At 44.5% G+C, this 27202-nt stretch overlaps 1 protein-coding gene across 12 annotated transcripts in view; it reads right to left on the bottom strand.

The window, feature by feature from the left end:
• Positions 1-27202, bottom strand: part of PTPRS (protein tyrosine phosphatase receptor type S) — a 240551-nt gene that overhangs the window by 58122 nt on the left and 155227 nt on the right. For 7 of the 12 annotated variants that reach the window (XM_066574433.1, XM_066574437.1, XM_066574434.1 and 4 more), the window contains 4 exons: positions 22047-22164; positions 4838-5425; positions 4175-4272; positions 3525-3778 (listed from right to left, as the gene is read on the bottom strand). In XM_066574433.1, the coding sequence (XP_066430530.1) occupies positions 3525-3778; positions 4175-4272; positions 4838-5425; positions 22047-22164 (1058 nt within the window). The remainder of the gene's footprint in view (positions 1-3524; positions 3779-4174; positions 4273-4837; positions 5426-22046; positions 22165-27202) is intronic. The other 5 variants (XM_066574441.1, XM_066574442.1, XM_066574443.1 and 2 more) reach the window with 2 other exon arrangements.

Genomic DNA, 27202 nt, shown 5'->3' with positions numbered 1-27202 from the left:
CCTCCATCTGGGCAAGAGAAATGAAAAAAAAACAAACCACATATAGAATAGGAGGAATTGGGCTAAGCAGCAGCACATGTGAAAAAGACTTGGGTATACTAATAGATCATAGACTGAACATGAGTCAACAGTGTGATGCAGCAGCAAAGAAGCCAAACACACATCTGGGATGTATTAAGAGAAGCACAGAGTCTAGATTACGTGAGGCAAGTATCCCCTTTTACTCCTCTTTGGTCAGACTTCATCTGGAATACTTGCTCCATTTTGTCAATGCCTTTTTTTTAAAGTTGGGGTACCCAGAACTAGACATAGTTCAGAGAAGAGCTACCAGGGTGGTAAGCGGTCTGCAAATCAAGTCCTATAAGAAAGGTTAAAGGGTACATTCATACTGATGAGAATCTTGTGTGAGTTTTGTGCGTTGCGAGATGCACAAAACTTGCACAAATATGAAATCTATTTAGATATATAAGGAACCACCTGAAACGCAATCTGTATCACGATTTGTAGAAGTGACTCCTTTCACGCTTAATCCCAGGCGCTCATTTGATGCTTGTGTTTTGTATTGTGATGACGAGAACTGCCTTTACCTGTAATCTTGAAAACCTCAATAAAAATCTAATTAAAAAAAAAAAAAAAAAATATGAACTCTATTTTTTGAATGGACTTTTTTATATGAGCGATTCTTTCCCTCACTGCGAGGCAAAAAATAAATAAAATCGCAGCATGATCTATCTTTTGGCATTCCCATGGATCGCCTGGTCCATTGTTTTCAATGGTTCCTTAAAAGACAGCATATGGCGCTCGCATGCTGTACGATGTGCATGCGAGTGTGAAGTGATGTTTCCCATTGAAATCAATGGGAAACACTTCGGCTGCCTGTCCACGGGCGAGTTGTCATTGCGTTATCTGCGGCAACAATCCGGCCGCGGGTAACGCAGAGGGAGGAACTATGGAAAGCGCAGCCAGACGTTCACAAGCGGAGAATCATAGCGATTCTTCGCTCGCGGGATTCAAATCGCGGCATGCTGTGATTTTCCGTGGTGAGCCCATCGATTGGATAGCCTTACTATTCTCTGATACGTGTGTAACACCTGCCTGAGGATCGTCATTTTAAAGAAGTGATACAAGGCATTTTTGAATGAAAAACACTTTACATCCGCGTGAAAAACACACATTGGCAAGTGCGATGTCCGGGTGCGTTTCTCAGCCCAATACCGCACTCGCCCGTGTGAATCTGGCCTTGGACACTCATCATTTTCCTAGAGCTGGGTCCCATTACAATTTCCTGACGTGTTTCCTATTAGCCCTTTCTGAAATCCGCCACTCCCCTCAGCTGAATTTCAGCACACGCCTCACTTCCCAGTGAGGTTCTACCATGTGCCTTGGATTCCATGCTGACTCTATGGACTGGAATAGAAGATAGTGGAGAACATTCGGTCTTTAAAGACTGCGGATTTGCTATGAAATCTTCTGTTAGACTCCGTAAGATCCTCCTCTAAGAACACATTCCAACTGGGCTTCAAGAAACTGAAGATGGAACGGTTTTGTACAAAGACATTTTACCCAGTTTCCCTGAAAATAAGACATACCCTGAAAATAAGACATAGCATTATTTTCCAGAATTTTTGAGGATGCAAAATGATTTTTCAGGCTTTTTGAGGATGCTTGAAATATAAGCCCTACTCCAAAATTAAGCCCTGCTAACAGTTAATTAAAAAAGTCAATTTAAATAGTGTCCAGGCCGCTATACATGAAAAAAAGTTAAACCTTTTTGAACAAAAATTAATATAAGACACTGTTTTATTTTCGGGGAAACGCGGTAGAACCAGGAAAATCTGGGAAAAAAAGCCCAATACCGCTATATAGCCAGAGTAGATTTACTCCAAATCAATGAAAAGACTGCAACGTAAGCTTAGAGAACGGCACAACGCAGCCGACCGCCACACTAGCAGAAGAGATCATGTTAGATCAGACACCCTAGAATTGGATGCATGCGCCCCGTCACAGCGCCGAATGAAAAACTCATTTCCTGTTACTGCAGCAAATAGTGAAGAACACTTTTAACACATCTTCAAACTTTTCCTATTTTTTTTGCAGAATAATTGGCCTTTTCTATTTTTCAGAGCCCGATTAGGACTAAAATTAGTAAGTGTAAATTATAGAGGAGATTTATGAAGAAAGGCATTTCCTACGCCTGCCTTGATTTAAAATGTACGGCTATAAAATATGCCTAATTTATTATTGAGAGGCACACCTATTAATAATACATCAGGCCCATCTCTGGCCTCCGTGCACCAGATAGTCTCATCTATGCCAACTAGAAAGGATACCTTTACAAGGGCAACGTGGCGGAGTCGTTTAGTTTTCAGTTCACCTAAAAAACAAGTGACTGTTGGGCCGTGTAAACAGGGGCATCTCAATCTTTGAGCGACTGCCTGTTTACTGTGAATGGAGGCAGGTGGGGTGGAACGATCCCGGGTGCTCCGCCTCCATTCAAACGATCCCCGGCCCGCTTTGCCTTTAATCACTGTGTAAAGCAGAGGAGCCATAGCCACTGGGACAGCCATCGGGCACGATGTGTAAAAGGGCATTTAGTGTACAAGTAAACCAGCTCATCTGCCCTAGAGATCTGGAGTCATTTGGAGGGTCGATATGCCTGACATACCAGTATTTACGGATTACCTTTTATTTCATCAGTCAGATATATTTTTTTTGGGAGGGGGGGGAATTTATTGATTATGCCTGGTCTCTTGATTTCCACAAGATCATTTGCCCCCTGACCCACTCCTGCTTCACCCCACTAGCCACTGCAGCTGGGCTACAAGTGGAGCGGTTTCTGTAATTCCCATAGAAATGAATCGCACAAAGTATTTGTTACATAACTCATTCACTTGGGGAGTCACAGAAACAGAGTAACACACGGTGCGCCGCGGCCTCCATCACCTTTGTGAAGTCCTTATGTGCCAGTCAGTGGGATGGGATCAGGGTGCCACCATTGTAGAGATGGGTGCGGATCCCACAGGTAGGAAAGATCCACATCTAGCAGACATTTATGGCATAAAAGTAGGAGCTTAGAATACTCCTTTAACCCTTTCCAATCCACTGTCTGACATCATCCAACATTCTGATTGAAGGCTGTACAGCTCCGATGTCGGAAGACGTCCGGCAGGGTATTCTTACTGTATATTACTGGCCGCTCTGTTGTCGGGGGCCTCTCCAGCATGTTCCATACCGCAGTACTGGCTCTAGCCAGCAGATGGTGCCATTGTATAATGGCAGAAAGAGAAAACTCCCTAGGAAACCCTGAATCCAAAATTGGATTGCAAAGTGTTAAGTACTTCAAAACCCAATTCACAAACCAGGCAAATATTGAAGCGAGTGGAGAAAATCAACGCAGAACTATTTTATTATACTTCACTCTACTTTTAACTGTTAAAAGGGATTTCTATCACATTTCAACCAATTACATTATAAGGAAAGGTTTAGGTTCTATCAAATGACAAATTAACCATAGAGAGGTTTACCTGACGGCCTCCGTGGTGCCCACATTCGGCAGGGTTACTGTTATACGACCTTCTGAATCCGTTTTCCAATTTATCAAGGGTTTTATACCCAACATGTTTGGTGCCGTGCGAACGGCGACATTTTGCTGAAGACCACTCATGGTATTCCCACGACTAGTAAGAATAAAATTGTAATAGGTCTTCGGCTTGAGGTTGGAGATTAATTTCTTTGTTGTTCGTCCGTCAACTTCCACTGTCTGCATGTTATATTGGATCTTAAGGCAAGAGATGCAGAACCGTAATTAGGAGGAATGATAGAAACAATACATTATTATTGGTGTGCTTATGAACGGACTATAAGACGCACCGCAGGTTAGACAACAGAAAACGTATTTAAAACTAATTTGAAGGTCTCTGGGGTCTAACAAAGTGAAGGGGCTAGAAAAGAGGGTGAAGCTCCTATTAGACCTAGTGTGTCCATTCACACAATGGCGCAAGTCAATAAGTTCCCATTACACACATAGATTGTACATGCGCACAACACACATACAGCTATGCTGCATACACACATCTGCCGCTGGTATATTAACCACCACTAGACCCCCACATAGAAGTGTAGTAACATCTCCCATACTTCGGTTGAACATCGTTCCTTGTACTTTTGCGCTTACCTTGTAAGGCGTTGCCGAGTTGTAATTTTCTGGAAATTCCCAGCTCAAGAGAACTGAAGTCTTCATGACCATTTTGACCTTAAAATTTTTGGGCAATACTGAAAAATAATGAAAAAGAAAAAAGGAGAGGGCCAGGACTCTAAGTTACTCAAGCAGAACACGCCCAGTAGGAACCACTTTCAAGAGGACAGGACTTTTTGAGAAACTATATAGGAAATAAACTGTGTGTTTTTTTTACATAGCACAACTATTTAAATATTAAAAATATCAATGGAGCCCACACTTTGCTTCAGGACTCCAAAACCAGAATGGCATCGGAAGAGAGTTCGAAGCATTCCACCACAAGAGGAGTAAAGACAATAGTCAAGCATGAGAGATGGCACAAATATATTACAAGGCACACGGAGAGGAAGAGGATGCAGAGGAGATTCCCACCTGTGATGTCTGGTGAACCCAGAAACTCATGAGAAGTGTCTTAACTAAACTTGAATAAGGGGAAGCACTTACCTGGAGAACCTTCAGAATCACTGCTATACAGAACACACTAAGGCAGGAGGAGCACCATGTATAATGACTGCACTTGTTCTGAAGGCTGCTGGAGTTTACCTGCTTGCTTTCAAGAACCAAAATTAAAGCCAAGGAATCAAGACTGATAAGGCCTACCTTGATTTAGAAGAAAAGTGCGGTACTGGACACTTGGACTGTAAGGCCCAGGACCTTTACTGGTGTGTGCACGTATTTTGACTTCATAAACAGTGTTAGGCTTCAGGTTGCTCAGCAAGTAAGAGCTTTCAGAAGACGGGAGGTCCATTTCCAGCATTTTGTCTGGAGAGTCGGCTACCCAATGGGACAATGTATACTTGGTGATTACACCATTCTGTTCAGCTAGAACAGGAGGCAGCCAGTTTAGCTGGATAGCCACAGAAGTGATATTGCTAGGATCAGTTAATCGAGGGTAACCTTTAGGCGCTTCCTCCGGGATCATGTACTCTTGGACAGCTTCCTCACTAAAGCCCGCCCGGCTTTTGACCGCCATTTTATAGATGTACTTTGCACCTTTATGGATATTGTTGGCTGTATATTTATTTTCTTGAGCTCCGAACTCTAGCACTGAGAGAACTGTAGCATCAATACGCCCAAATTGTAGTCGGTAACCAACGACTTGTCCAACTGACTCACTTGGTGGTTGCCACTGTATTAGCAGGCTGCTCTCCGATATACGACTGACAGAAAGATCAGGTTTTCCTGAAACTGGAAGAGAGAGACAAGCTATAAGCCGGACACACGACACACGTCTTACAGCGGAATTTCATTCTATTTCATTCATTTTATTCTATTTAATTCATTCATTGTTTATTTGTAAATATACAGAGCAGGTATACAGTATGTGTAATTAGCCTGTTCTGTACACATTTAGTAGAAGCAGCCCTCTGAAGCATTGCCAGTATCCCCCTTCAGCTGAAGTGGGGCTAAACTAAATCTGCATAGCTGAATAGGTATGGTGAATGCAGGGACCTCTGCGCCCCACTTGTACCTCCTAACTGGACTGCGGGCGCAGCAGGGCCAAGATTTTCAAAATTAAAAAGGGAAGCTTTCAGAATTATACTTTCAACACCATTTTAAAGGGTATCCAGTCTTTAAAAATGGATGGCCTATCAATATCTGATTGGTGGTGGTCCATAGCTCAGGAACCTGGCTGATTAAATGATTGAAGGGGCCAAAGTGCTCATGCGTGCGCCAAAGCCTCTTCAATGTTTGCATCGGAGCATGATCCTGTCCGTGCTGATAGCGCTGTACTTATTTATAGAGGCCGTTCTGGGTACTACGCGCTTGTTCCATTCACTTCCCAAGCCTGTGGTACTCAGGACGGCCTCTATATAATGTGGTGTTCTGAGTATGAACAGGATACAAACATTGTAGTGGCGAATCCAGAGCGATCAGATATTGATAGGATAAATCTTAAACCCCCTAGCAGGGAAACACAGCATTACCGAGCCTATGAGGGCTACAACACATTAGGTAAAAACACAGAAAAACAAATAGATAAAACAAGAGGGTTTGAGGTACAGACAGTATTATGCAGTAGCCGGTTGTGGCATAGTCTCCAGCGCACCCCAAAATGAGCAATAAAAAAATAATGGACTGATTCTACAGAGTCCAGTATATGGCTTCTTCACATCTGTCGCAGATCGGGGTCAGACTCCCCCCAGACCGAACAGCGTGGGGTGCTGCATTACTACGTCTGCTACAGAGCACGGCTGTAATCCAGTGGATCCAATGACTGTTTATGGGGTATGCCGGGGGCCATGTGTGTTTGTGATGTGCCACAAAGAAGAAAAAAATGAAGCAGCAAACATCTTAATATAACAGATCCAATAGTACTGACCTCTTAAATGGACAATGCTCCAACAGTCCCCAGTGGTCGGTGTTTACAGGTACCAGCGCCAATGACCTCAGTGATTACATACCACATTTACTGGCATCACACAGGTCTGGCATGTGACTAGAGAGGAGCGAGTATACTTGCTAAGGCATATTACACAGCGAGTAGCGCCTTAGCCAAGTATCTCCCCGCTCGTCTCTAAAGATTCGGGGGGCCAACGGGGGGCGGGGAGGAACGGAACGGAGATCTCTCTCTCCCTCTCTCCCCCCCGCAACTCACCTGTCACCCGCGCCGGCCCCCGAATCTTTAGAGACGAGCAGGGAGATACTCGGCTAAGGAACTACTCGCTCGAGTAATATGCCTTAGCAAGTATACTCGCTCATCTCTACATGTGACCACTAAGGCCAGTGATTGGCTACAAGAGTTGGGTGCTGTTACACCTGTTTGTCTTCTGGCTTTCTTACATTAGCTGTCTAGTCATTAGTCATTAGCAGTGTTGGATGGCGTTACCTTTAAGGCCAAGGAGATTTTCTGTTGTGGATTTTGCTGCATGTATCCCATTCTAGGTCCAACCAAACTGTTAAGACATGCTGTACTTTCCTGTATATATAGAATCACTTTTAGGGCTCATTCACACGAGCGTAGCGATTTTCAATTGGCTGTGTCACAGCTACAGCGCGACCAAAAAACGCGTTAAAGGGCGCACAAAGCTGCTGTTTGTGCACCCGTTCAGACGGTCTGGGTTCGGCGCATATACGCTGAGCCCGGATTGCTGGCGGGCAGGGGGAGACAGCCCCCTCGCTGGCTCTCAGCAAGGGAAGGGGGCGGGACGGGGGCTAGTGTGCTAATCTCTCGCCCAATCTCTGCACCTTGTTGGTTACCAGCAATAGAAGGGGGTGGTATGGGGCAGGAGCTTAGCAACTGACACCCGCCCCTTCCCATTGCTAACAGCCGGCAAGGGGCGGAGAGAAGGTGGTGGAAGTTTAGCAGACAAGCTGCTAAACTCTATGCCCCCTCCCTTCTCCGGCAGCTACCATTAGCTCACATAAGAGTCTATGAGAGTCGCCGCCGTATTCCAGCTAGGAAGATAGTTCCTGAATAGCGATGAGCGAGCATACTCGCTAAGGGCAATTATTCGAGCGAGTATTGTCCTTCGCGAGTACCTGCCTGCTCGGAAGAAAAGATTCGGCTGCCGGCGCTAGTGAGCGGTGAGGTTGCGGGAGTGAGCAGGGCTGAGAGAGAGATTTCCCCTCCGTTCCCCCCCACCGCTCCCTGCTCGCCGCCGGCAGCCGAATCTTTTCTTCCCGAGCGGGCAGGTACTCACTAAGGACAATGCTCGCTCGAGTAATTGTCCTTAGCGAGTATGCTCGTTTTTCTCTATTCCTGAACTATCTTTCCTGGCCGCCGTAAAAGCGCCCAACCAAAATGTGCTCCGATGCGCTATCTTGGCCTGCCGGGCGCTTCTACGCCGCGGGAATACGCCCATCTGAACTGATGCATTGTAAACCTATGCATCCCATGGGCAGCGTATATTGGCCGGGTGTGAAAGCGCGACTGATATACGCTCGTGTGAATAAAACCTTCAGGCTGTATCTGATTACACATTTGCATTTTGGTCTGTTAGCATTAAATGGTCTTCATACTTTACTGGAACACATTCTTACACCTTCTTATAATACTGGAAATCACTTTCACTTAGTTTTGTTAAGAGTTACAAAAATATATGCAGAATTACTATTTATCTGTTTCAGTACTTAATCCATAAGGCAGATATGTGCAGGGAAAGTATGGCGCTGGGCTCATGAGTCAAGCCTGCTTCATGTGCGGCAGCTGATGAATGTTATACAGCGGAAGCAGCTGGGATCAGAAAACTTCAATCCCAGCTGTTTAACCCCTAAGATGCTGCAGTCAATACTACCCATTACAACTGAGCAGTCAGACACTGAGGCGACTCCCTCTGTCAACCCTAAAGTTGGTTGTCATAGTAGCCAAAAGTCCAGTAAATGCCTGCAGGGCTCATCATAGCACCTCTATGACAGCCTACAAGAGGTAGCGTGTAATATGCTAATGTTAAAAGCGCAATACTCTGTAATACAGAAGTACTGCAGTGTATTGTACAGGCAAACCTATTGAGTGAACATTCAAGTCCATTGTGGGACTACAAGCAAGAGTGAAAAAAAAAAACAATAAAGCTTAAAAAAAAATTATATATATATACATAAAATCTAAGTAATAAAAAAAGACTAACACTGGTGCTGCTGCGGACATAAATGTACAAACTATTAAAATGTATCTCACATGGTGAACACTGTAAAAAATACACAATGGCAGAATTGCGTTTCGCTTAACTTGCTGTCAACCAAAAATGAAATAAAGACTGATCAAAAAGTCATATATATCACAAAATCATGTCAGAAAAACTACTGTTCATTGCATAAAAAACAAGCCCTCATACAGCTCTGTCAGCAGAAAAATAAAGTTATGGGCTTATTCCCACGAGTGTATATAGGCCGGCGTTTTCACGGTCAGCTGATAGACGTTTCCATCTGAGCAGTCTTCCCTCCCCTCCGAGCGGTTTGCAATGGGTGTGGGTGGGACAGGGCAGAGCTTAGCTCCACCCCTCCCATTGCAGATGCTAGAGTGGAGGAGAGAAGCAGAGAGTCGGTGAGAGGGAGGGAAGGGGGGACTGCTCACATGGAAGCGTACATTGGGCGGCCGTGAATACGCCGGCCGATATATGCTCGTGTAAATAAGCCCTATGGGTGTGAGAATATGGAAACACAAAGCAATTTTTTTTTTTACATTTTTTTTTTTTTAAACACAAAAAAAGTTTACACTCTCTTTGAAAGGAGTAGAACAAAAACTGTACATTTGGTATTTTTTACTGCACGGTGAACACTTGAAAAATACAGATGCAAGCTTTACACGAATCTCAGATGATGATAAGATGTAGTATTTCCATGCTTTGTAATGGCTATGGACACCATGTAGTAATATCCCTTGCAGGAGCATTGTATCACTATGGCGCACTGTATCACTCAGGCTAGAGCTGCATGCACAACAGAGATCCTCTGACTACAGGTAATGGTCACCTGGTTTCACATTAAGCTACAGGATCAGGTCTACAACCATGACTGCCCTTCATAATAATATCATTGTTCATGCTGTCATGTAAATAAAGAAGTATCGCCATCTTAGAGGTTTATTGCCAGGCTAGTCTATGGATGGCTATGGAAGTCAAGAAGAGAGCATGTGCTTCTTACTTAATTCTCCTAGACATCAATGCAGAGGACTACATGCAATTATGTCTCCGTGAGAAGACAGCAAACAGAAGTGGGTGAAGCGGAGTCCCCCATGAGGGCACCAGAGGTGGGACGGACAGCCATCAGGAATTTAGCTCACATTTGCCATAAAGACCTAAAATGGGAATACCCCTTTAAGACCTCACCGAAGCAAACGCTTTGGGCTTCTGGGTTAATAAAGGCCGAGCACTATACCTACTAGCATGCACGAGCCTTCCGATTTCCTTCATTGGGGGGTAGTAGCCATCAGCAATATAGCTTGGATGTCCAGAGCCCTGATGGCAAGCTAAACCGAACCTCCCCACCAATAGCTTCATGTCCCATTGTATCTAATGACATCCTATAGATATTAAATATAGAGAACTGTATACATTGTATAGGTCACTCAGACTGGCTGTAATAGCTACATCTGCAACCACATACAACTACTCTCAGAGAAGGGTTTGAAGGTCTACGGTAGTTCTGGACGTGATTCTATTGCAAGTACAAAAGTAGCGCTTACTGAGCAAAAAATAATCAACATGCGACTGATCAGAACTCGATACGTTGTTCCTTCTTACTGGCTCTAAATCCCCAGAAACATTCCCACATTCCCAGCTTGTTAAAGAAAATGATCAACCTGAGTTGTGTAACTTCTAGCAAACCTTACCTCAACTGACTATACTCATTTGTTTGCAGATCATCCAGCCTCGGGTGCAAGTGTTGTCTAGGGAGGCAAAGAGCTTGGCTGGATAAAGCACTTTACAAAGGAGATTTGGGTTGCCAGTATTAAAGAAGAAATCTTACATCATAGAACCTAGGGAGAAGAAGCATTCATCACAAGAAGTAAATGGCCGATGACACTCTACATGACGGCTGGAGGACGTGCAGGTCCTGCCGCCCCCTTGTGGCACAATCTATTACACATGCTGTAGATTCCCCTCTTAGAGTTAAAGCCCAAATCCACTCAACCCCTTTCCCTCCTGGAGAAGACAGAGCAAAAAACCCCTAAACCTAAACTTAATGTTTGATGTGCATCAACAGCTGACATGGTCGGGGTCCTCCAGTTGGTCATGCCTACAGTGCTGGCATGGAGGGTACAACATGGTGGATATTTTATTTAAATTTTTAAGGGGGGGGGGGGGTGTTCCAACTAAAGACATTTACCATCTATCTACAGAATAGGCGATAAATGTCTGATCACTGGGGTTCGACCGCTGGGACTCACACGGATGCAGAGAATGGCACAACCCAAATCCCCCATGTGATCAGAGCCGCGGTGTACATGACAGGCCACCGCTCCAATGACTTCTTTGGGATTGAGGAAAACACCTGAGTGCATTAATCTCCCTTATTGTAGCAAATGGAGTGTTGATCAGGCATGCACATCGCCGCTCCAATCATATGGCTTGTATCTGGGTGCAATGCTGTGGATAGCTGCTAAATGTCTTTAGTAGGAGAACCTCTTTAGGGGCTCAAGCCAACCTCAGAGCCCGCTGTTGGGGGCCCCATGTTAGGAAATATTCTCTCCTAAGAGCAATGAAAAAGGGATCGGTTGAATGTGACTTTTTTGTTGCCGAATTCATATAGAGTCCACACCAAAAAACCCCTCTGTATGCCCCCATATGAAACGTAGACATAAGTAAGTACAGTACAGAACCCGCACCTCTATGGCAGCCTTATTACTGATCAGTAGTCCATCATCTAGTCAGCTACATGTGTTCACACGGGGCAGAAGTATTTTTTAAAGAAGCACTCTGTGCTTTTTTTATTTGAGAACTCCATTGCAGGATCACTGATCTCTGCTGTGAAGAATCCAGTTCTGTAGGGCGCCCCCTCCAGGCTGTGTATTCTGCACTCTTCTGCTGCCTTCCAGGTCACATGACCAGCACTGTGACAACGCTCTGTGTCCTGCAGGCAAGGGGCAGATTTAGGGCAACTCACAAAGAAAACGGAGTTTCTTGCCCATAGTAACCAATCACAGAGCAGCTTTCATTTTCAAGAGTAGAATACAAAATAATAGCGTGGAGGGGGGGGGGGGCTGTAATTGGTTTCTCTGGGCAAGGAGGGCAGATTTGACATAAATCTGTCCCATTAACTGCAGGGCACAGAGTGGATTCGACAAGTGAAAAGCATGAAGCCTTCCTTTCTATCGTTCATCTATTTAAACTTTGTTTTAACAAAAATGGTAAAAAGGAAAATTATTGCAGCAAAAAAAAAATTAAAAAAAATAAAAACACAGTGAAATACATGACATTACATGTGCGCTTCATTTGGTTACCCAGGAAAATCTACCCTTCTTCCCTACATAACAGAATCGGCTGAGGAGGCGTCCGGCCGTGACCGCTGCCTTATCTCATTGCTGAATTATCTGGAGGACAGTAGGAAAAAAACCCCAAAAACTACATTTTGAAGGTTTTGGTGGAGAAGTGTTCTGTAAAGATGGCCTTAAAGGGGTTGTCAAAAAATGCACCAAAAATAAAATATATACAAAAAAATTAATATGTGATGCTAAAAATATAAAAACCTTTATTTATCCAGAAATGTTTGTTTTCTCTAGGGGATAATCATAGAAGGAAAAGATGGCCGCCACCTTACTAGCTCTGAATGGCATCCAGATCTGCAGGGCAGGCTTCTGCCAGGATGGACAGTACTTGTTCCCTAGTTCCCAATAACTGCCTACGGCCCTAGTTACACGGGCAAGTGAGACTTGTAAACCTGCAATTCTTCCTGTGAGTGTGATGAGTTTTGTGAGTTTTGCGCTTTCCGTGCACATTTTTCACACGCATGAAAACTGTATGTTGTTTCCATTGTAAACTGCACCGCACTTGCATGAAAATCCCATGTACACAAGAGTGCAGCGCCATGTTTGCTCCCATAGGAAATCATGTACAATTCCTTAACAGAATCGCACATAAATAGGACTTGCTGCATTTTTCTATCTCTCAGCAAGAGAATAACCCCCAATGCAGGCACACCGATTTAAAGGAACGGCTTCTGTTCCCGCGCATCTCGCAACACACAGAAATCAAGCGTGTAAATCACCTGTGTACATACAGCCGCAATGAGGGAAAAAATAAGGTTTCGTTGAGGGCCCCTGCACACTTGTGTTTTGTTAACGTGGTTGTCAATGGGACCTTCCAATGTAAAGAACACGTCACAAGTTGGCGTTTCTGTGATTTTTGCGCGATGCGTTTTTAACATTAGAAAGTCCCATTGACAATCGTGTGAAAAAACCGTAGAGTTAAGAAGAGGATGAGGCCGTCCCCAGAAGAACGCTCAGCTTCAGGCTGATGGAACGTTGGCTGCGAACCCTCTGAACAGACAATATGAATGATGGCATCAGTCCAAGCCTCCTGACTGCTGGGCCGCTCTGTGTATTGGGGCTCCTTCTAACAAGCTGCACTGCTTATTTATGGCATGCAGACACAGGGAGCAATGGCATACAGCTGAAGGAGTATATATATATAATTCTTCAGATGTCTGCCTCTGAACGGCCGGACTTGGAAGAACACAATGTAGCTCCGAGAAGCATACGGTGAGGGACTTTCCAGCTGGGCTGTGAGGAGGAGAGAGCGGGCTCTTGTGGGACATGCAGAACCCATAGTAAATGCCGTTCTCTGAAGACCGTGGCCGTAGAGGGATTCAAATGGCCGGCAGTAAAACTCAGACAAGGCGGCTGCATTAATTAATTGTTATTAAGTTATTCCTACGGCTGAGGCTGCGTTCGCACCTAAAGCCCCATTTTGACGGGATGACTGTCGGGCAAACGATGCCCGACACTTGTCCCCGCTAGTACCTGCTCACGTGCTGCTGCAGCAGGAGCGGGCATCAATGCTTCACAGCCAGGCGGCTGCAGGAGATTTCTCTCCTCTTGTTCCCCCGCCCCTCTCCATTCAATTAACACAGCGGCCCTTTTCTTTCCCTTAATTTCAATGAGTTTTCAAAAACAGAAAGCAAACCAGAAGCTTTATTTTCTTAGTTTTTTTTTTTTGTTTTTTTTTTTAATCCATTGAAATCAGTGATTAGAAAAAAAAAAAAAAGGAAACGTTTATTTTAATTCCGTTTCTCTGCTGCAAAAATGGAAAAGAGACACAGAATTCTCAGGGAACGCCCTAACGTAAAGGTGAACTCCGGAGGATGGGCAACATTTTCAAAACTTCAATGTATTGCCACTATTCCAAACTAAGTCATCAAACTGAAGTCCAGTGTGCTTTGTGCCGCCCTCCGCTCCGCCACCTTCCAGCCGGCTTCAGATTTTCCCATTGTAATTTAAAAATGGGTGCTGGGAAGTGCAAGAACTACATCTCCCACAATACATCTCTCCACAGCCAGATACTGATAAGTGAGCATCAACAACTGTACAAAGTGTCATCAATACAGAATGTGAAGGCGCTGAGCATGCCTGACCAGTGAAACAGCGGAGCGCTCAGGTCGTAGCCACCGGATACCAATGGAGAACTAAGCAGGAATGGGGTGGGGGTGGGGGGGCAGGTAACGCCAGATCTCTGCAGCTTTGAAGAAAAGTTATAATATTGCAAAAATACATGTTTTCTCCTTATGAAGCATATAGCTGTCACTCAGAATCGCTGGAATACCCCTTAAAGCCCAATGCCCACAGACGGAAATTCCGTGGCGGGATTTCCTGCAGAATTTCCGCTGTGGCATGCGGTCATAGGATTGCATTACTTTATGCATTCCTATGCTGTCAACCGCAATTTGACCGCCTGAAAACTTGCGCAGTATTTAAATCGCAGAATGTCCTATTTCACGCGCTCTGACGCGCCAGCTCCACTCTGCGCATGTGTAACTGTGCGCCAGCCGGCAAATCGCAGAGTGGAGGGAGAAAACGCCGGACGGGTAAGTATGAGGTCAATGTCGGGGCACGGGTCGCATCCCGCTGCACGATTCGCGACCCGGCCGTGGGCATGAGGCCTTAAGTGCGAATGAACCCTAACAGGTACGGTTGCTTTCACATTAAACGGCTCAGTCCTGCTGGTAGTTACATTTCTGTTTATTATCAGGCTTTAAAACTTTTTAGTGAAAAAGAAAAAAAACGAGATCTCAACAGGATGTAGAGGCCTATAAATCTCCAAAGCAGACATTAGGAGATAGGGTCAGGTGAGGTATATGTATATACTAGCTGTTATACCTGGCTTCGCCCGAGTTAATTTGGTACTGGTGTTTATCTGGTGTTCACAGGGAAAATCTTATGAAGTCGTGGTTACTTTAGAGATACTGAGGAAAAAGATATGTTCACCATTTTGCATAGTTCTCTGCGTTACCCAGAAAACACCACGTGGAGGTAACCATGCAACTCTTCCTTTATATAAAATGACATCAGGAAGTGAGAGAATTAGATTACATACATAAAATTTGGACACTAATTCTTTGGCACTTAGAATTGAATAATCGAGTTGGGACCCATTAACTTTTCATATTTATGACACAATCAATGCTCGTGCCAAATTTCATGTTTCTATGACATTGGGAAGTGAGAGATTTAGATTATGTACGTAAAATTTGGATGCTAATTCTTTTGCGCATAGAATTGAATAATGGAGTTGGGACCCATTAGCTTTTCTTATTTATGACTTAATCAATGCTCGTGCCAAATTTCCCGTTTCTATGACACCGGAAAGTGAGAAAATTACATTCCGCACGTAAAATTTGGACGCTAATTCTTTTGCGCATAAAATTGAATAATGGAGTTGGGACCCATTAGCTTTTCCTATTTATGACATAATCAATGCTCGTGCCAAATTTCCCGTTTCTATGACACCGGAAAGTGAGAAAATGACATTACGCACGTAAAATTTGGACGCTAAATCTTTTGCGCATAGAATTGAATAATCGAGTTGGGACCCATTAGCTTTTCCTATTTATGACATAATCAATGCTCGTGCCAAATTTCCCGTTTCTATGACACCGGAATGTGAGAAAATTAGATTCCGTACGTAAAATTTGGATGCTAATTCTTTTGCGCATAGAATTGAATAATGGAGTTGGGACCCATTAGCTTTTCCTATTTATGACATAATCAATGCTCCTGCCAAATTTCACGTTTCTATGACACCGGGAAGTGAGTGATTTAGATCATGTACGTAAAATTTTGACGCCAATTCTTTTGCGCTAGAATTGAATAATCGAGTTGGGACCCATTAACTTTTCCTATTTTGGAGATAATCAATGCTTGTGCCAAAATTCATGTTTCTACGACATCGGGAAGTTGGAGAACTTTTGGCGAGTCAGTCAGTCAGTGAGTCAGTCAGTGAGGGCTTTCAGCTTTATATATATAGATGGCACGCAGTATCAGGGAAGTGGAGGGTACACACAAATCACCCCAGTAAACGAATGAAGCAATACATTAAGGTCCATCCACTAACTAGACAGAGTCCATCCCAAGCAGGGGTAGTGTTGGATCCGTATCCACTGCATTCACAGCATGAAGATGCAGATTCCCATTCAGATAACGAGGCGCAGAGTCTGCACCAAAACCAGCAGTGCAGACATGGCCGTAGGAAGCTCGCTGAGCCCAAAGCAGTCTTATGTTCTCCGTCAGGGATATGTATGGCAGCACCTAAACTACGGTATCGCACTGGTCATTAGGTTGTTACAAATGGCATTGAGAGGTATAATGTGTAACAATTCGGTTTTATCAAAGCTACCGTAAATACTCGTGTATAAGCCGACAATTTTGAGCACATTTTTTAAAGCCCCTGGCTTATACTCAAGTGAAAATAAAATTTAAAAAAAACTATACTTATCTCTCCGCCGCTGCCGGGGCTCAGGCGCGTCCAGCCGCTTGGGTCCCGTTACTGTAATGAAGTTCTTTCAGCAGGCGGGGATTTAAAATTCCCGTCTGCTGAAAGGGCTGCGTCTGATTGGCTGAGCACTTAGCCAATCACAGGCAGCGCTCAGTCGTCATTGAATGAATGCTGAAAGAACTTCATTACAGTGACGGGACCCAAGCGGCTAGACAGGCCTGAGCCCCAGCAGCGGCAGAGAGGTAAGTATAGATTTTTTTTATTTTTCTTACTACAACTAGGGATGATTTTCAGGGAAGGGCTTATATAAAGCCCTTCCCGAAAATCACTGCGGGGGTGCCAGCAGCCCACTGCTATCAATGGGGCCGGCGGCAGCAGTGCACTGTGTTACTGCATGTGTTGCGTTAGTTCTTCCCATACATATGCGGTAACACTGTGTATGCAGTACCAGTAGCTGCTGCATTTCCCACCCTAGGCTTATACTCAATTCTATAGGTTTTCCCAGTTTTTTGTGGTAAAATTAGGGGCCTCTGCTTATATTCAGGTCGGCTTATGCTAGAGTATATACCCCATGCGTGGTCAGGAAGTTTTTGATTCACTTGTTAGGTAAATTTGGCTGCAGTTGTGCAGGGGTGGTGGTGGTGGGGGGTGTTTGGCTTTGGTAGAAGTCTTCTGGAGCATTACTGAGGCATCGCATCTTGATGGAATCTATTTGTAAAACCAGTGGTATTTCCTTCAAGTAGAAATCTATCCTGACATACGGCAAGCGTCAACGCACTTGGCCATTCCAAGAGACACATGATTTCTGGCCTCCTCACCCAGTAGCTCCATAATATGCAGGCAATACAATAATGGTGGTGGTATCGTGTTCTGTCTCTCCTTTACCCTCCTCTTCCTGACCTTAGTTCACGATTAGCTCAATGCAGAAGACAAGGGCAAGCTCCTGACACTGAGACCAGAAGCCCCCACACCAGTGCATGTTATGGGGAGGCAGCTGTTGTCTGAGTATACTGATCAGGCAGAGCACCCAATGAGCCCTCTACCTGATCACTGAGAGATGCAAAGTCCTAACTTCCTCCTGTCCTGTGATAAGGGCAGGGAATGAATCCCAACATCTGGGGTTGAGAAGGCTGAGCTTATGGGCTTTTTCACACAAATGAACATCTAAACGATCAGACATAAGTTTGCTCCCCGATGATTGTTCAGCGATCAGAAAACAAATGAAAGACAACATATAAATGACTACATGAGCAACGACTGACTTGTTACACTGTCCGTCAGCAGTTGTGGCCAATATATCAGTGTGAAGGAACCTAACCCGCCGGAGACCCACCGGTTATCTCCTTCGTTACCATAGCCCACCACAGACTTTATAATTAACCTCTTATTTCCACCATCAGGGATGTGGCCACTAACCCTATACTACCAAGGACCGCCACGGATAGGGCATTAAACCCTTTACCAATAACACCCCCTTACAGCGGTCTCAGCTTGGCTCTTCTCTAACACGCCTGCTGTATAGTTTCTCAATGCTCTTGGGGATAAATAGAGGGCCTTAACCTATAACTGATATTATATATAACTATTCCTGATAGACGGATCTTTCATGTCTACGTTGGCCTACAGATAGCTGTCAATCACCGATAGCTCCGCCCACTGGACCTCTAAAACTTAGTATAAGTAAATGAATATAATACAAGTTCTACTGAGTCCTTCCCCATAAACTATATATCCGTCCGCTCAGCTCCTCCGGCTCTATAACATCATCGACAGCGTTTTCATGGTGACAGGTCCCCTTTAATGCCGTGCCTTGTGGTGTGTTGTACAGCATGTGGGAGAAATGACTCAAGAACGGTGGTTACCGATTATTTGCTGCAAAAGACACATTTTTTTTCTAAGAGCTCCTCCCCACTGGCGATCGCGATTTTGCTATAGGAAAATTGCGTCTTTTTCTCGCAATTCCTGAGCGTCAGTGCTTGTGCCCACGCCTGTGATTTGTGCGCGCAATTTTGCTACTACTTTGTAGCACAAAAGTCAATAAGACTTTGTAATGTTAAAAACACATCGTACGAAAATCGCAAGTCTGCGCTTTCCGATGCGATAAATAGGAGGCTCCTTAGGGAAACATCGGAGATTAAAAGAAAGCAAAACGCAGAAAGATCGGACAAGCCGCGGTTTTTTTCCACTCCACATTACCGGAGTAAAAACATCACAAATGTGAAGGAAACCATTGAAAAGCATAGGTTTCATAATCCTGCGTTGTCACTCACTCTCACATTGTGCGAGCGTGAAACCGGCCTCAGGCCACTCTCACACATGCACTTTTTTCCGCGCGTATCGTAGCGTTTTGAATGCCTTGGTACTCGCGGTATAACACTCCCATTGATTTCAATGGGGCCTCACAGACCTACTAGAAAACGCTGTGATTTTTGAGTGCGTTCTGCACCATTTTGCTGTGTTTTGCGCTTTTTAACGCACCTCATCACAAGGATGGGATGCGCTAAAAACGGCTGTCAGACGCAGTAACCTGCGTCCGAAAACGGCAGTAAAAATCGCAGCGCTTTGCCGACACTGTGTGGGAGTGGCCTGAGGAGGCGCTAGATTAATGATTTTAGGTGTCTTCTGCTTAAAGTATCACTATTAGTAACAGGTTTATTACATCCCCGGTTTACGCTGATTTATGTAGCATTGCTAACATTCTATGCTGTACAAATCATTTCTATATATATTTGTAATTTGGTGGGGAATACAAGTGTTTACTAACAGACATGGCAGGAGATTTGATAGGTCCTCTTTAAGGAGTTGGGGGGTGGGGGGGGGCAGATATGTCTAAAGATATACGACAAGGTTTATTACATTCACTTGTATTATTGATTTATGAAAACTGGAAATACACTTAAGAAAAAAAAAAAAGGCAAAACTTGTTTGGAGGTCAGAAACGCTACCTTTTCTCCTTAGGGAGAGCTTCTAGACGGTGAGTGAGGAGACTCAAAAGGCAATGCATGCTCCTCTGGGTAATATGCAAATAAGGGAGATGGAATACTACATCCACAGTGCCACCTATTGGAAGGCAGCATTCCTTCAATTCAAAGATAAACTCTTTATACAAGACTTGTAACAATGACTGGGAATTAAGGTTACAAGGCTTGTATAAAGAGTCTAACTTGGGCTTGAAGGAATGCTGCCTTCCAATAGGTGGCACTGTGGAGGTATTATTCCATCTCCCTTATGAACATTTTTGGAAAAGCATCAAGCTTTAACCCCTTCAGAACCAGAGTTTTGATTTTTACCTTTTTCTTTTTTCATTCCTGCCTTCCAAGAGCCATAACTTTTTTCTTTCCCCCCCAACTTAAGCTGCATGAGGGTTTGTTTTTTGCAAGATTAGTTGCATTAATTTAATGGTACCATTTAATGTATCATATAATATACTTAAAAACATCTAGAAAAGTTTTAAGTGGGGTGAAATAAAAAAAAAAAAAAAAAAAAAAGCCATTGTGCCATTTTTGGAGGGTTACATTTTTACGGCGTACATGATGTAGTAAAAATACCGCGCAATAAAAATAAGGTGAACTTTGTTCTGTGGGACAGTGTAGTTACAGCAATACCAAATTTATATAGTTTTTTTTTTTTATGTTTTGCTCCTTTTAGAAAATAAACACCACTTGCTTTCCGTCACTATTGTCCGAGATGCAGGCAGGGCTTAATAGACATCCAGGCATGGCAGACCTGGGAGCTTTCACTAGGCTCGGGCTGCCATTCTACCCATATTGGCATCCTGCATGTCTGTCCACGGGGGAATTGATGAGCCAGTGGATTTTGACCACAGTATCTATGTAGTTAACTGCTACGATTGGAGCCATCTCCAAGTGCGGCAGTTTCAAAAACGGCTGGTAGCCACTGGGTATAGAGCGGAGCTGGCTCCGAGCTAGCTCCATGCACCCTTTGTGATCGCATGATGCATATTTACATGATGCGGCTGGAAAGGGGTTAAAGGAAAACATAACTCAAGATACCTATCAATACTTTTGTTACTTCTCTCCAAAAATTGTAAAGTGGCCTCTTGGGGACCTTTTTCCAATTACCTCGGAGTCTCTTCAAGTGGCTTTCATAAAGTATGGCAAACTATTAGTATGTAATATCAGACAATGGTGGTACGTAGGTGCTTAAAGGGGTTGTCCCATTGGAGACATTAGATTTCCACATGCAGCGCTGGGGGGCAAGATGCTGATCATAATGGATCCTGCTCCCCACAGAGGAAGCCGCAGGGACCTTGCTCATATGTCCTAATGGGGCATATGAAGAGAGGTTGTGTTATTGGGACAATCCCTTTAAAAAAATGATATTCAGCTGTCTATTACAGATTATTACATTTAAACTATATGAACAGAAGGATTTGGACATCCGTTCCGAATTATTGAGTTCAAGTGTTTCAGCCACACTCCTCTCAAACGAAAGTACACAATCATATAATATCCTAGAAAAACATTGGCAGTAGTATGAAGAGCTCAGGGATAGGCGATAATTGTATGACCGCTGGGGATATGACCACTGGCTCACTGGCATGCCACACCCTGAGTCCCACATGTGTGACCACAACTCCATTCACGGTTTATGGAGATAGCTGAGTGCATTACTAGGCTCTCTCTGTTAGGCAGGAACACAACCGTATCGTAACCGTGTTTTTGCACCCGTAATACGAATGTGCAATCCACCTGACCATGGGTCTGCTATATGGTGCGCAGAGTTCAGATCAGGCGACCTACAATCAGGCCAAGACGCACGTCCATATTAAACACGTAGAGGCGAGGCTGAAAAATGGTCATTTGCTTCCGGACTTAGTCCCAGAGGAGTGAATGGAACTGTGGTCAGGCATGCATACTGCAGCTCCACTTAATAGGGTTGCCCAGTCTTCATGATCATTGTTGGTTCCAGCGGTCGGATCCTATGGATAGGTGATAAGTGATTTTGGTGGAAAAACCCCTTTAATGCTACAAAATACACATGCATTTTAGACAACGGAATAAATGGAACTTAAAAATTCAAATATATAACCTATTTAGGTAACACACTAATTGGGCCATATAGACAGATGTCGGGTCTCTGGGTAAGTTACCAGGCAGTCTGTGTAGGATGCTCTTTAGAGATGAGCGAGTATACTCACTAAGGCTAACTGCTCGAGCGAGTAGTGCCTTAGCCGAATATCCTCCCGCTCGTCTCTAAAGATTCGGGGGGCCGGCGGGGGAGAGTGGGGATGAATGGAGGGGAGATCTCTCTCTCCCTCTCTCCCCCCTGCAACTCACCTGTCACCCGCGCCGGCAGCCGAATCTTTACAGACGAGCGGGAGTATACTCGGCTAAGGCACTACTCGCTCGAGTAGTTAGCCTTAGCGAGTATACTCGCTCCTCTCTAATGCCCTTTGTTCATACTGTATAATGACTCACCTGCGCTCTGTGTAGTTATAACCTTTGGTTTACAACGTGCTCCATCCCCTTTCATGGTGTATGCAGCAACAGTGATTGAATAACTGGTATCAGCCTGAAGTCCATCTATGATCATTTCCTGGAAATCCAAAAGACAAGAAAAAAGTTCCGTCTGAATTTAGTGCACTTTTACTAAAGATTTCAGTAGACAATTGAAGATGACCTCTGTAAACACTGCATGCATACTAGTAATAGAACAAGAATATGTGAAGCCTATGAGACACATCAAGTATGATCCCTGGACTGAAGATGTAAGCTCCGCCAGAAAGCTTGGCACATTCAATTTAGCCTCTGAACCAATTGTATCCTTAGATGGGGGATATGAAGACAAGCGTGCCCATACTTTGTGCCCAAACCTGCCCCATGCCAACTGATTAAGGTCTCTAGCCCTTTCGAACTTGAGCTGAGACATCAATCATTTGGAAAAGGGTGGTGCTTCAGCGGGCTTTGTACAGGGTGAACGGGAGAGAGCTTGGATTAGTAGCAGCGATTGCAGCTCCATCGGACGGTCTGAAGGCAATGTACATACAGCGCACACTGCAAAAAAATTATTTCGGGTGATGCAAGGACTGTTAATAGAAAGACCGGTGTTGGCATACTTGTCTTCACATCGCCCACCTATCGAAAAAAATAGTTTGGAGATTATACGGATGTCACAGACTTAAAATGTGCATATGGAAGGGTCTATACAGGGACATATAATAAATGTGGCTTCCTACAATAATGGGTACCGAGAAACTGCTCTTCAGGACTGAGCACAGCAACAACGGTTTGAGATGTAAGTGCTACTATAGCCCCAGCACTTAGTACCCACCAGAACCAAAGTCAGTTGTTAGAGAGAGTTTGTAGTCAGACTAAATCCACAAAACTGGCAACAAATAAATTGACAAAGATGAAAGAAAAAACCCAACCAGGGCAGAATGCGTCATCGGTAACTGCTCTAAGACTGCGCGACAAATAACTCTGCCACCTACCAAAAAAAGCAACAAGACACGACAAAAGAAGACTAAAAAAAAGGGTGAGTGGGATGAAAGGGAAGGTAGGCGAAGGATAAAACAAGAGAAAGGGCTGATCATGCTTTAAGAACATAATGAAAATTCAAGGTCCAAGTGACCCCAAAGGGTCAAGGGAGTCAGATGGTCGGCAAAGTGCTATATTCCGGTGATTCTTGAAACTCCATACAATAAAACCAGGTTTTCACAAATTTATCCTCTTAAGGGGAAAGTGGACCCACTGTGCCAACTAACTGGTTTGGCTTTGGGCGTAATCCTAAGGGCGTTCCCTTTAGTTCCTGACAGTTCCTTAGTTTTCACCCTCTAACCCCTGTAAAGGGATCTGGACTTCATTGCGGGAAACCGAGCAGGTCGCTACCTCCTGGAGTAGTGCCAATGTAGTTGGCAGCTGACCCATGGGAGCCAGACACACTGGTGCGACGCAACGTGAAACAATCTGAACTACAATCAAAATCCAGTCCAATGTCAGGGCAGCCAGAGTACAATTGTAATCTAGATATTAAGTCCCAAAATCAGGCAGACATAGGAGTCAGAAGCAGAAGATCTTTGCAAGGTGATTGAGACAAACTCACACCAATGCTCAGGCAAAGAGGAGGATCCCCAGCTCAGCTAAATAGGAGGGTAATAGCCTATTACCCTGCAGCTGGGCTGAGAGCACTGGGGAGGATTAATTCCTACAGTGCTGATGGAAAGTACACAGCTACATGCCCATTCACGTAGGAGGAGCAGAGCAATGCCCGCATCTGCCCGGAAAAGCAAGAGGGCGGCAGACACGGGTAGCTGGCTAAACGCCAATATTGGACGACCCCACAATATGTGCAGCATGGTACCTGGCTCTCTTCCACGCCTCCAACACAATGTTGATATGAAAGGCAGGAGAATATTCAGGACACCCTATACCTCCTGGAAAGGATTTTAAATTCCATTTCTTGTAACCTACTGGATACAGAGGATTTATGTGCAAGACAAAAAGCTCATTTTTTTTGCTCGGCTGTAAAGCACACGTCAAGGTCTCTTTCCCACTTCAGTAGGTATGGGGGGCTAAGAGAACTCGGTTAGGTGATGATGAGGTTGTAGATTTGCAACAGAGTGTGATGAACACCACCCTCAGTATTACAAAGTTGTTCAAAGTGGGTAAATAAGTGGTTAATGCCTGTCGGGTGAAGGAGGGATGAGAGAAAGTGTCGAAGTTGAAGAATTTGCCACTGCAACCAGGGGGCATGGTCTACAACTTCTGATAGCATAGAAAATATTAAAGCTCCACCCTGAAGGAAATGATGTGCACAGTATCTACGATTAGCCAACCACTGTCGAAAGGTTTCCCCTTCTAGACTAGGTGGAAAAGCAAGGTTGGGGAAGGAGAAATGCTAGGACTAGCAAACACTCGCAAGATCACCTGCAACCTTCGGCCAATAGTAGGATGGGAACGAGCTTCAATAGGAAGCCAGGGCAATATAGTTAACGGTATGTGAAGGAACATTTGCTCCAGGGAGACTCACTGTTTAATTTCTTCATGCCTGTGCCAGTCAACGACCTGTACCAGACGGGAAGCCTGATGATAAGCTACAAAATCAGGAAGGCCGAGGCCACCCTCTAATTTGGGCCGGAGTAATGTCAAGCGCGCAATACAAGTTGGTTAAAAGTGAGAGCAAGTGAGGAATAGAGATAGGCAGAGCTTGCTAAAAGTAAAGGAAAGGATCCGGGGTAGAATATTCATTTTAAGTATAGAACACCTAGCGAACCAGTTTTCTCAGGTGTCCAGATCATTTCTGACACTGGGTAGGAGAGTCAGGTAGTTTGCAGCACAGAGATCCATGATGTCCGAGGTGAAATGAATAACCAGGTATCTTATGTGATCCCTGGACCACTGAAACGTACAGGAGCCCATGAGTTCTCCTATGACAAGACTTCATTTATCTTAAAATTGGATATTTGAGCATAATGGTGGAGTTCGGTTATCAGGTTCGACAAAGATATGCACGGAGTTGAGAGAAAAAAATGATAAATTGTACAGATAGGTCGCACCTTTATGCATCGTCCTGCCAACTCGGACCGCCATGATGTCCACATTGGAGTGAAGATGATAAAGAAATAGTTCCAAGCACAAGATAAAGATAAGGCATGAGAGAGGGCACTGCTGCTGCGTACAATTCAAAATGGTAAACAAGGCAAAAAAGTGGCCATTTGCCTTCACTCATGCAGAGGGCGAGGAGTATAGGCTTAAAATCCACTGCATCATGTTGGCCCCAATCAGATATGCTGAAGAATCTCAAAACACTAAATCCCAGTAAACCCTATCCAATGCCTTGGCCTTGTCCGTGGACAGTAGACATATTAGCAGGGCATTTCTGTGGGCATGCAAGATTATGTTGATGGCTCTAGTGGTACTATCACGAGCTTCGTGTGATGGCTTGAGACCCACGTGGTCTGGGTGGATAACACTGTGAAAGAGAGTCTGTTGGCAAAGGTTTTTGTGAAAAGCTTGAGATTCACATTCCATAGGGAAATCAGGCAATGGCTCTGGCAAAGGGAAGGATCCTTCCCCTCTTTTGGTATAACAGTGATGTGTGCCCTCAATGTGTCCCTTAGAAGAGAACCTCCGGAAGTGAGGGAATTAAAAGCTTGAAGCAAATGAGGAAAAAGGTTTCAGAAAAACAAAGATCATCTGGACCAGCTTTACTCGTTGGAGATTCCTTCGAGGCCAAAGCCAATTCTTCGTGTAAAATACGTGTTTCCATAGAATTAAATGCTTCCCTCGAGAAGCGATCCAGCCCCAAATTTTGAAGATAGGTTTGTATGTGAAGTGCTTCTGCTTGGTAGATTAAGAGGGTGGCCCGCAGGAGAAGATATAAGGGGAATGTAGGTATATGCCTGTGTTTTCCGCAGCACCCAAGCTAAGGTACAACTAGGTTTATCCTGGCACTCAAAGAGGTGTCATCTGCATTTAGAAAGAGCCACCTTAGCATTCGAGAGACAGTGAGAATGTACGCGATCCCATAGCTGAGCTAACTCCACATCTATTGCTGCATCTATGGTGGATTTACGAGTCGCCTCTAAGGTCTGAATATGGCCCAGGAGCCCCTAAGTTGAGTGCTTTTCTCTTTTTTGACTTGAGAGACAACTCTATTTTTGCAGTGGAAATCAGGTATAGCAGAGTGGTGAAGGAGGAAATATATCCAGGAGTAGGAATTAAAGGGAGCAGAAAAAAAAGGTATAATCCTTAACAGTTGGACAGAGGATCCTCTATGCATCCACCAAACGGTGTTCATATAAGGTTCCATGGATTCTACGGTGGGTGGAAACTTGCAGGCTAGTGGCCCCCTTTGAGAAATCAACAAAGGTGTCAAGTGAAACATTCATGTTACTACCTAGTATCCGGGTACTCTCCTTAAACGCCTTCAGGTCTGCCAAGGCCTTTTCCAAAAAGACAGATAGACTGGAGTTCGGAAGATAAAAAGAGGCCCGAGTAGTCATGACAATGGCAAGTCTACCCTTCACAAGTAAGTATCTACCAACGTCACACTGTTGGGTCTTAAGGTGCACCCACAAGATAGAGGGCAAGAAGGATGGAAACACCTAAGAGAGTCCAGGGAGATCGAACAGTACAGTTCCATTACTTACAATAACATAACACTACAGGGTCGCGTCACGGTCATAACAATAAATACTAGACAACTAGGGTACGCAATCTTGAAATGGAGGACAAGGAAAGAAGCAATAAAGTCCCTGCACTATACTTCGGAAAGGATCTAATGCAGACGGCGCTGATACTTGTGGGGGGGCCTTCGCCAGGAGATTATTGAACTTGGAGGATAGTCCAGTTGGGGACCAGGACTACCGGTGTCTCCTAGAAGGTAAATGTTTCCTCCAGGTCCGCGAAGAGTGAACAACAAATGCATGGCCACCAATGGTAGGTGTCATTCGCCGACAGAAGGACATCCAGCAGAGGTCTAATGACCCTGTGCTTGTAAACCTGGAGACATCCAGGAGGATGGTGATTTTTACTCAATTATGAGTAGCGATGCCCAGCATCCATGTGTTGCGAAGAATGTTCTCCTGTTTGTAAAAATGCATCCTGCAGATGACGTCTCGAGCTCAGTCCGA

This window comes from Eleutherodactylus coqui, chromosome 7 (genome assembly GCF_035609145.1).
Source record: "Eleutherodactylus coqui strain aEleCoq1 chromosome 7, aEleCoq1.hap1, whole genome shotgun sequence".
NCBI lineage: Eukaryota > Metazoa > Chordata > Amphibia > Anura > Eleutherodactylidae > Eleutherodactylus > Eleutherodactylus coqui.
Note: the sequence above shows the minus strand (reverse complement) of the source record. Positions and strands in the feature narration are given on the sequence as shown.